General features: G+C 41.3%; 1 protein-coding gene across 3 annotated transcripts; it reads right to left on the reverse strand.

Annotated features, from left to right (window-relative positions):
* commd6 (COMM domain containing 6) lies at positions 1-10994 on the reverse strand. Of its 3 annotated transcripts, none has more exons than XM_071340230.1 (7): positions 10806-10994; positions 10195-10253; positions 4676-4741; positions 4501-4577; positions 2542-2710; positions 709-861; positions 1-444 (listed from the first exon to the last, which is right to left on the reverse strand). In XM_071340230.1, exons 1-7 carry the CDS (start codon positions 10828-10830, stop codon positions 394-396), a joined length of 600 nt encoding a protein of 199 aa, XP_071196331.1. In that variant the 5' UTR covers positions 10831-10994; the 3' UTR covers positions 1-393. The 3 variants fall into 3 exon arrangements, with proteins under 3 accessions (XP_071196331.1, XP_071196332.1, XP_071196334.1); XM_071340231.1 differs by having other exon boundaries at positions 4676-4823; positions 10806-10952; XM_071340233.1 differs by having other exon boundaries at positions 10802-10912.
* Positions 10995-11498: the final 504 nt, after the last annotated feature.

An 11498-nucleotide genomic window follows, 5' to 3' on the forward strand; every position in this document is an offset into this window, starting at 1 on the left:
TTCAGTAAACTGAGGCAGGTTTTACTCCATTTTTTTTTACAAACAAAGCATTTGTGTTTAGCGAGTCTGTCAGATCAGAGGCAGTACGGATGACTAGGGATGTTCTCTTAATAAGTGTGCGAATTAGACCATATTCTGTCCTGCTAAGCATTCAAAATGTAACGAGTACTTTTGGGTGTTAAGGAAAATGTATAGGATAAAAAGTACATAATTTTCTTTGGGAACGTAGGGAAGTAAAAATATAAATAGTAAAGTACAGATACCTTAAAGTATTTTTACACCACTGGAATTCAGCATTCGTGGACACAAAATGCTATTGAGCGTAAACATTACCAATAATGTAAATAAGGGCATGGCATTCTCATCAAGGAGGGGTTTCTGGGCCACAGAACGTCATACTGTTTCCAAAACAGCTGCCATCTCCTTGAATTGCCTGTAGAAGTTCTGCAAAGAGAGTAGGAAAAGTCTGTCAGTAAATAGAATAGATCGTAATTTGTTCAGAATTGTTTTTCTGATGCAATGTTTCCCTCTCACACACACACAACAGGCCGGGTTACCAACAGAGCAGGATCCTAAAGTGTTGGGGTAAACTGTGTAAGGTATTTTACATAGAGTAAAGGACGGTTGTACACTAGCACCATATAAGCAAAACCTTCAATCATCTCAAACATCACTCATCCATTGCTTTTAGATGAAGAATAAACTGACCTGGAATTGTGCAATGGTCATTTCAAAGGACCGTTGGGAGATCTGTCCAGAGGTGTCTGCGATCTTCAACAGGAGGGAGACGTGGGGGGAGTTGAGAGAGCGACAGGTGTCCGAGCTCACCGCCATGCCCAGCTTCCACTGCATGTCCACCAGCTAGACAGGCACACCAGGGGTTAAATCAACAGCTCACTTGCAACTACAGATGGCAAAGCACTTACAGTATATTTAAAAAGTATGGATTGTGGGTTCGATTCCCACAGAGGGACCAGTACGGGAAAAAGACATGGATGACTTGTATGCTGTGTGATGACTTAACGAAATATTGATTGATATACTGTATATTTAAGTAGGCCTTTATGCCAATAAGTAAGTTAGGGTTCCCGAGTGGCGCAGCGATCTAAGGAACTGCATCTCACTACATACAACCTGGTTCGAATCCAGGCTGTATCAAAACCGGCCGTGATTTGGAGTCCCGTAGGGCACTGCAAAATTGGCCCAGCATCGTCCGGATTTGGCCGGTGTAGGCCGTCATTGTAAATAAGAGTTTGTTCTTAACTGACTTGCCTAGTTATTTATAAATACATATATATTTTTTAACACCTACAGTAAACAGGACTGCTATAGGCCCATGTCATTTCAATAAAAACCTTGAACCCATCTGTCCCTGACTTCTGTAAATAATGTGTATTTTACACTCCAGCAGTGGCCTTACATTGAGAAAAATATCATAAGAGACAAACTTTTAGCATTTCTTCCTCAAAGCGCCATGGTCTGCTGCACCATGTGCATTTTAACAGTAGAATAGCCAGGAATCAAGTAGCCTACCAATAACCGCCAGTCTAATAAATCATGTAATAGACACAATCACAAATACATCTATTAACATTTTGTTGAGTTCATAAAAAAACATGGTACTAAGACAATTTATTTCAAAATAACAGAACAGCATGTTTTGTTAATTTAGCAGACATCACATGCTTATATTTCCCAGACCTTTACAACAATGAATGACGGAATATAACAGAATCCAATAAAATTATCATTAGCAAATATCGATTTGGGGACTATCATCGGTGGGCATGGCGCTATGGTTATTGTAGGAAAACATTTTGAAAGGGAGACCATCTGTAAAACATTGTGTTGTTTGGCAAAACAAGGTTCATTAAAAACCTTGGGAAAATGCTCTTTCGGATAGGGTATAGCAATCAAAACGGTTGGCCGGCATGGACCGCTGTAGAATTATGTGGAAAAGTAAGCAAGCGCCAACAAGCTTGATAAGACGCCAACTAAAATTCCTGCTGGAGGTCAAACTAGCATTAAATGGCAACAATGGTACGATGCAACTTTTAAATAAGGACACTGTAGATAAGACGGCATTCAATCATTGATCAATTTGTGCAGTGTGACTGCTTTGCAGACGCTCTGGAAAGTGGCTTCAGTCTTGTTGTGGAAGACTATGATTGGTTGATAAGCTGAATTAGGTGTATTATACTGTAGCTTTGTCTGGGGCAAAAGCCTGCACTCACACATGCCCTTTGTGGGTACAATTCCCCATCCTTAATTAGGAGAATCCAATACCCAATTCCAAAACTTCTGGCCACTTCAAGGGCTGCATACTTCCTTGCCCTCTATAATTTCGAAACCATATCCAATCATTTCAAATATTACACAAGTACCTATGGTGTAGGAGCTAGCCTGGTGGTCCATAGGACTTGGCTATACAGCAAAGATAGATATGGGACCAGGCTAAGAAGGAGCAAGGAGTTGACCTGGAATTAGGCAAGAGAAGAATCCATTGTTTTGGTGGGCTCCAGTAGCCGGGTGTAGGCCTACCTGTCCGATGCTGAGCATGGCTTGGGACTCCTGGTGCGTGTTGACTAGGGTACCCTGGTCACTCCATAGCCGGTGGAGCACCTGAAGGGCAGCTTTGGACCACTTACTGCTGCCCTCTCCCAGCCTAGCTACCAGTACATCAGCAGAGAGGTTGTTCTTTTCAGTCGACCTGTTCAAGATAGAACAAATGTGTTAATTTAACACAGACGTCTGGACCCAGTCAACATCTACAGTGAATTTGGACCCCTTCTCCACATTTTGTTACGTTACAGCCTCATTCTGAAATTCTCAGAAATCTACACACGATACCCCATAATGACAAAGTAAAAACTGGTTTATAGAAATTTTTGCACATTTAGAAAAACTTAACTGAAATATCACATAAAATATTCAGAACCTTTCAGTACTTTGTTGAAGCACCTTTGGCAGCGATTATAACCTTCAGTCTTCTTGGGTATGACTACAAGCTTGGCATACCTGTATTTGGGGAGCTTCTCCCATTCTTCTCAAGCTCTGTCAGGTTTGATGGGGAGCGTCGCTGCACAGCTATTTTCAAGTCTCTCCAGAGATGTTCCAAGTCCGGGCTTTGGCTGGGCCACAAGGACATTTGCAGACTTGTCCCGAAGCCACTCCTGCATTGTCTTGGCTGTGTGCTTAGGGTCATTGTCCTGTTGGAAGGTGAACGTTCGCCCCAGTATGAAGTCCTGAGCAGGTTTTTTCATCAAGGATCTCTGTACTTTGCTACGTTCAGCTTTCCCTTGATCCTGACTAATCTCCCAGTCCCTGAAAAACATCCCCACAGCATGATGCTCCCACCACCATGCATCACCGTACAGATGGTGCAAGGTTTACTCCACATGTGACACTTGGCATTCAGGCCAAAGAGTTCAATCTTGGTTTCATCAGACCAGAGAATCTTGTTTCTCATGGTCTGAGAGTCCTTTTGGCAAACTAAAGCGGGCTGTCATGTGCCTTTTACTGAGGAGTGGCTTCCGTCTGGCCACTCTACCATAAAGGCCTGATTGGTGGAGCGCGAGATGGTTGTCCTTCTGGAAGGTTCTCCCATCTCCACAGAGGAACTCTGGAGTTCTGTCAGAGTGACCATAGGGTTCTAGGTCACCTCCCTGACCAAGGCCCTTCTACCCCGATTGCTCAGTTTGGCTGGGAGGCCCGCAGTCTTGGTGGTTCCAAACCTATTCCATTTAAGAATGATGGAGACCACTGGGTTCTTAAGGGACCTTAAATGCTGCAGTAATCGTTTGGTACCCTTTCCCAGATCTGTGCCTCGACACAATCCTGTCTCGGAGCTCTACAGACAATTCCTTCGACCACATGGCTTGGTTTTTGCTCTGACATGCCCTGTCAACCATGGGCCCTTATATAGACAGGTGTGTGCATTTCCAAATCATGTCCAATCAATTGAATTTACCACAGCTGGACTCCAATCAAGTTGTAGAAACATCTCAAGGATGATCAATAGAAACAGGATGCACCGGATCTCAATTTCAAGTCTCATAGCAAAGGGTCTGAATACTTATGCAAATGTTTACTTTATTATTATTAAATACATTTTCAAAAGAATGATGAAAACTTGTTCCCGCTTTGTCATTATGGGAAATTGTGTGTCGACAGATTAAAAATTACATTTCCTCATCAATTTTAAAATATAGCTGTAACGTAACAAAAATGTGTAAAAGGGGTCTATATACTTTCCAAATGCATTTAAACCCACAACTCACCCACCATGGAATATCCTTATGACTCTCCAAATAAATAAAACCAATTACTTTAGTAACAAATCATAGCCATGGCCCTGAAGCCACTACCCACCACTGGTTCCTGACCTATCCCAAAAGGGGAGCAAACAAAATCAATGTGCTGAACGCCGGATATAGTATTTTTTTGGCAACTTGCCGATGAGTGTAGAAGTTGGTTGCGGATCACAAACAGCTACAATACCTGAACGTTAAGAAGAGAAATTGGACAACCTCCTGTAGAGCCTCTTGGTCAAGTCGGATCCCAGCTCTTTGAAACTTCTGTACAGAAAAAGGTAGAAAAACGTGTTACAAAATCAGATCATGTAAATATGGTTCATTTTAGGGAGAGAAAGGACAGTGGCAATGTGTTGACTTACATCAGAGATTTCAGCGGAATCCACTCCCCTGACCTGTCCTTGGAGATGACTCAGAATCTGCTGACACTGCATGAGGAGATTATCAGAACCACATCCTCAATAACAGCTCCTGAAATGGTGACTGATGACTGCTGCATCGATGCACTCTCTAATACAAAAGTATTGTATTTCAATACATCTGACTGTGACTGGTCGGTCGCTGTATCTATGCACTCTAATACATAGGACTCTGGTCTACCGACCAATTGGGATATTTGGTCCAAATATTTTTTTTATTTGTTTCTGTCAATGGTGACGCAGCTGAACAAGTGTAGCCGGTGCCAGTATAGATGTATGGACCAAACCTGTCATCATTTGAAATAAATGCATGCACATATAAATAGATAAATAAAGGCACACATGAATTGATGAATGAATGCCAGGGCTTGTCCTCTTGTCCGGGACAAGTGAAAAAAAAAAACATAATCATGCAGTAACCAAAAAAATAAAGTTATATATTTATATTTCAGATTCTTCAAGTTGCCACCCTTAGCCTTGATGACAGCTCTGCACACTCTTGGCATTCTCTCAACCAGCTTCATGAGGTAGTCATCTGGAATGCATTTCAATTAACAGGTGTACCTTCTTAAAAGTTATGTTGTAGAATTTCCTTTCCTTAATGCATTTCAGCCAATCAGTTGTGTTGTGACAAGGTTGCAGTGGTATACAGAAGATAGCCCTATTTGGTTAAAGACCAATCTCCATATGATGGCAAGAACAGCTCAAATAAGCAAAGAGAAACGACAGTACATTATTACTTTAAGACATGAAGGCCAGTCAATACGGAAAATGTCAAGAACTTTGAAAGTTTCTTCAAGTGCAGTTGCAAAAACCATCAAGCGCTATGATGAAACTGGCTCTCATGAGGACCACCACAGGAATGGAAGACCCAGAGTTAACTATGCTGCAGAGTATAAGTTCATTGCAGCCCAAATAAATGCTTCAGAGTTAAACAGACACATCTCAACATCAACTGTTCAGAGGACACTGTGTGAGTCAGGCCTTCATGGTCAAATTGCTGCAAAGAAATCACTACTGAAGGACACTGATAAGACTTGCTTGGGCCAAGAAACACGAGCAATAGACATTAGACCAGTGGAAATTTGTCCTTTGGTCTAGAGTCCAAATTGGAGATATTTGGTTCCAACCGCTGTGTCTTTGTGAGACGCGGTGTGGGTGAACAGATGATCTCTGCATGTGTGGTTGCCACTGTAAAGCATGGAAGAGGTGGTGTTATGGTGTGGGGGTGCTTTGCTGGTAACACTGATTTATTTAGAATTCAAGGGCCACTTAACCAGCCTGGCCACCCCACCATTCTGCAGCGAGAAGCCATCCCATCTGGTTTGGGCTTAGCGGGACTCTAGGCTGTGTAAGGGTTATATTACCAAGTAGGAGAGTGATGGAGAGCTGCATCAGATCACCTGGCCTCCACAATCCACCAACCTCAACCAAATTGCGATGGTTTGGGATGAGTCAGACCGCAGAGTAAAGGAAAAGCAGCCAACAAGTGCTCAGCATGTGGGAACTCCTTCAAGACTGTTGGAAAAGCATTCCAGGTGAAGCTGGTTGAGAGAATGTCAAGAGTGTGCAAAGCTGTCATCAAGGCGCAGGGTTGCTACTTTGAAGAACCTCAAATATATTTTCAATTTGTTTAAAATTTCTTGGTTACTACATGATTCCATATATGTTAGGTGTCCAAACATTTGACTGGTACCGTATGTATGTATACTACCGTTTAAAGTTTGGGGTCACTTAGAAAATGTCCTGGTTTCTGAAAGAAAAGCTATTTTTTTGGTCCATTAGAATAACATCAAATTGATCAGAAATACAGTGTCCTCAACTGGCAGCTTCATTAAATAGTACCCGCAAAACACCAGTCTCAACGTCAACAGTGAAGAGGCGACTCCGGGACGCTGACCTTCTAGGCAGAGTTCCTCTGTCCAATGTCTGTTCTTTTGCCCATTTTAATCTTCTTTTTATTGGCCAGTCTGAGATGTCTTTTTTCTTTGCAACTGCCTAGGCCAGCATCCCGTTGACGGAGACTGGTGTTTTGTGGGTACTATTTAATGAAGCTGCCAGTTGAGAACTTGAGAGGCATCCGTTTCACAAACGAGACAGTATAATGTACTTGTCCTCTTGCTCAGTTGTGCACCGGGGCCTCCTGGGTCAATTCTGGTGAGGGCCAGTTTGCGCTGTTCTATAGAGGGAGTAGTACACAGCGTTGTATGAGATCTTCAGTTTCTCGCATGGAATAGCCTTAATTTCTCAGAACAAGAATAGACTGATGAGTTTCAGAACAAAGCTCTTAGTTACTGGCCATTTTGAGCCTGTAATCGAACCCACAAATGCTGATGCTCCAGATACTCAACTAGTCTAAAGAAGGCCAGTTTCATTGCTTTTTTTAAATCAGAACAACCGTTTTCATAATTGCAAAGGGGTTTTCTAACGATCAACGAGCCTTTTAAAATGATAAACTTGGATTAGCTAACAATGTGCCATTGGAACACAGGAGAGATGGTTGCTGATAATGGGCCCCTGTACGCATATGTAGATATTCTATAAAAAATCTGCCGTTTCCAGCGACAATAGTCATTTACAATATTAACAATGGCAACACTATTTCTGATCCATTTGATGTTATTTTAAAAAGGACAACAATTTTTTTTCTTTTTTCTTTCAAAAACAAGGGAGGCGATGACCAATTTTGGCAGGACATGCAAAGACATGAGTTTAGAAAGGGCTTGGAGCTCACATGGTCAGTATCCCCAAGTAGCCTATTCAGATATAAATCACTTGGCTTGGAATGTGTTAAAATTCCACTAGAACAATGCAGTGACCCCAAATTTTTGAACAGTAGCGTATGTGAGATATATATACACACACACAGTTGAAGTCGGAAGTTTACATACACCTTAGCCAAAAACATTTAAACTCAGTTTTTCCACATTTTCCGACCTTTAATCCTAGTAAAAACTCCCTGTCTTAGGTCAGTTAGGATCACCACTTCATTTTAAGAATGTGAAATGTCAGAATAGAGAGAATTATTTATTTTAGCTTTAATTTCTTTCATCACATTCCCAGTCTGTCAGAAGTTTACATATACACAATTAGTATTTGGTAGCATTGCCTTTACATTGTTTAACACGGGTCAAACATTTCAAAAAGCCTTCCCACAATAAGTTGGGTGAATTTTGGCCCATTCCTCCTGACAGCTGAGTCAGGTTTGTAGGCCTCCTTGCTCGCACACGCTTTTTCATTTCTACCCATACATTTTCCATAGGATTGAGGTCAGGGCTCTGTGATGGCCACTCCAATACCTTGACTTTGTTGTCTTTAAGCCATTTTGCCACAACTTTGGAAGTATGCTTGGGGTCATTGTCCATTTGGAAGACCCATTTGCAACCAAGCGTCCTCACTGATGTTGCTTCAATATATCCACATAATTCTTCTTCCTCATGAGGCCATCTATTTTGTGAAGTGGAAGAAGCCACTGCTCCAAAACCGCCATAAAAAAGACAGACTACGGTTTGCAACTGCACATGGGGACAAAGATCGTACTTTTTGGAGAAATGTCCTCTGGTCTGATGAAACAAAAATGGAACTGTTTGGCCATAATGGCCATCGTCATGTTTGGAGGCTCAGCAATGGGGGAAACTTGCAAGCCGAAGAACACCATCCCAAACGTGAAGCACGGGGGTGGCATCATGTTGTGGGGGTGCTTTGCTGCAGGAGGGACTGGTGCACTTCACAAAATAGATGGCATTATGAGGATGGAAAATGATGTGGATATATTGAAGCAGCATCTCAAGACATCAGTCAGGATGTTAAAGCTTGGTCTCAAATGGGTCTTCCAAATGGACAATGACCCCAAGCATACTTCCAAAGTTGTGGCAAAATGGCTGAAAGACAAAGTCAAGGTATTGGAGTGGCCATCATAAAGCCCTGACCTCAATCCTATGGGAAATCTGTGGCCAGAACTGAAAAAGCTTGTGCGAGCAAGGAGGCCTACAAACATGACTCAGTTACACCAGCTCTGTCAGGAGGAATGGACCAAAATTCACCCAATTTATTGTGGGAAGCTTGTGGAAGGCTACCTGAAATGTTTGACCCAAGTTAAACAATTTAAAGGCAATGCTACCAAATACTAATTGAGTGTATGTAAACTTCTGACCTACTGGGAATGTGATGAAAGAAATAAAAGCTGAAATAAATTATTCTCTTTACTATTATTCTGACATTTCACATTCTTTAAATAAAGTGGTGATCCTATCTGACTTAAGACCAGGGAATTTTTACGAGGATTAAATGTCAGAAATTGTGAAAAACTGAGTTTAAATGTATTTGGCTAAGATGTATGTAAACTTTGACTTCAACTGTAGAGATATATATATATCTATATATGAGAGGAGTTTTGCCAATGCAGTTGAACGTTCTGAGAGTGACAAATTCTCCTCCATAGCCGTTAAGTGATAATTAATCCTTCCGTTTTGTTCTGTTTCTGTTGTTTTTCAACCTATGAAGAATTCCAGTGACACTACAACACATTAAAGACTTGGATACCCATTATCCTGAATGCCAATTCAATAAAAACGTCTTAAATTCACTGCTCTGTTTTGCTTGTTTACAGCGGGTGATTTCTTAGAAGGGATCCAGTTTGTCAAATTTACATCAGATTTGACTTTTCGTAGCAGGTCGGGAGTTAGGTTAAGGTTTGGAAAAGGTTTAGCTAAAATACAAGAAAAATATACACTTTTGATGTTAATTTGACAAAAGCTGAATCCCTTCTAGCCATGACCCTGTCAGAGTTGCTCTCGTGTTATTACGTCGCCAACATTCCGAGAATTAAGTTCTAAATGGGCACTAACATGGTGGCCGTTCTAAAACCTGGCCTAACTGAGTATACAAAACATTAAGAACACCAGCACTTTCCATGACAGACTGACCAGGTAAAAGCTATGATCCCGTATTAATGCCACTTATTAATTCCCCTTCAAATCAGTGTAGATGAAGGGGAGGAGACAGGTTAAAGAAGGATTTTTAAGCCTTGAGACATGGATTGTGTATGTTTGCCATTCAGAGGGTGAATGGGCAAGACAAAAAATATATAAGTTCCTTCGAACAGGGTATGATAGTAGGTTCCAGCTGCATCAGTTTGTGTCACAAACTGCAACGCTGCTGGGTTTTGTGTGTATCAAGAATGATCCACCACACCAAACTTCCAGCCAACTAGACAACTGTGGGAAGCAACACAGGCCAGCATCCCTGCGGAACGCTTTTGACAACCGAATAATTGAGGCTGTTCTGAGGGCAACTCAATATCAGGAAGGTGTTTTTAAAAAGGTTTGGTATACTCAGTGTATATGGCTCTGGATTGGCCTATCACTCCAATCATTACAGCTGAAAAAGACGTGGTACTATTTCAAGCGTCTCATCTTTCTCAATGAATGCCAAGAGAAATGACAGATACAGGATATCCTTACTGTTTCTGCCAATAAATCTGGAGGGAGTCTTCCAATGTTTTCCACAGTTTTGTCAACGCCTAAAAACCACACAAGTTGATTAGTAAGTTTCAAAAAATGGCTAGCCCATTAGCTACTTAGCCAAGTCAGTGAGTATGTAACGTTAGCGAACTACCGTTACCTAGCTATTGGGTATCTTCCCATTTATTCATTAGTTAGATCCTTCACATATACCTAGTCATTGGAATTATAGCAATTAAATTATGTGCGCACATACATAAGTTAGAAAACAGTGTTAACTATGCAAGTCTTCACATCAGCTACAAAAAGCGTAGCTAGCTATTGCGCGTCTTCCTATTTGCATGTATTCTTTAGTTGGATCTCAATTCGATTATTTATGCACATCGCAAAGTTAGTTAACACTGTTTCCTATGGAAAGTCTTGATATCAACTACAAAAATAGTAACGTTAACTATCTGGTTAGCACTTGACAACAGATAAACGGGGAAACCTTTGGCTTGGCTGTGTTTAACGTCGTTACATTGCTCGCGTAGCTATTAGCTAACCGTTAGCTTGTTGTTAGTTAGCTAGCTATGTTAACGTCTCATATTATGTTGAAATACTGCACCCACTAGGCGATGAATCCAACCCCGGCATCTCTGATCGCAAGTAGGGGTGGAAAACGGAGGATCAGAGTAGATAAGCAACGAAGAAGAGGTCACCACAGTAAAATCACAGATAGAACAATGAGCCACACATTTCACCGGATGAGTAAATGTGAAGCATCCGGTTGGCGGTTCCACTCACACCAAATGTGGTTATTAGAGGAAGCCCATTGGCCGGCAGTGGGAGAAGATGGATTTTGGCCGACATTTTGTAAATTTGTTTAATCAAACGAAACATTTAATGTCATACTGAATTACGCTTTGGAAACAGAAATGTAACCGAGTGGACTGCATTTTGTATACTTTAATCTTTGCCAAAGTTTTAAAAAACGGTGTTGTTTAGATTGATTGCAAGCGTGAATTTAGTTATTGCACTCGAGCACTTTATGTAGTGGGCGTTCTTTTCTTCTATGGTATAACGGCGTTCACAACAATTAAAATGTGCTTTCTGACACCTACTGTGCGGGGGATAATACGGATCCCAAAAATAGAGCAAACATTTGGGTCAAATTGAAATATCATACTAACTACCATAAAAATAAATTAACCAAACAGTTTGTTTGTTTGTTCAGTGTTCATCCTTTAATAAATAAGAATGTACGCATACCACGCTGCGCCTTGGTCCGATCCTTATAACGAACGTGACAACAGCCTTATTCT

Source organism: Salvelinus alpinus, chromosome 14 (assembly GCF_045679555.1).
Source record: "Salvelinus alpinus chromosome 14, SLU_Salpinus.1, whole genome shotgun sequence".
NCBI lineage: Eukaryota > Metazoa > Chordata > Actinopteri > Salmoniformes > Salmonidae > Salvelinus > Salvelinus alpinus.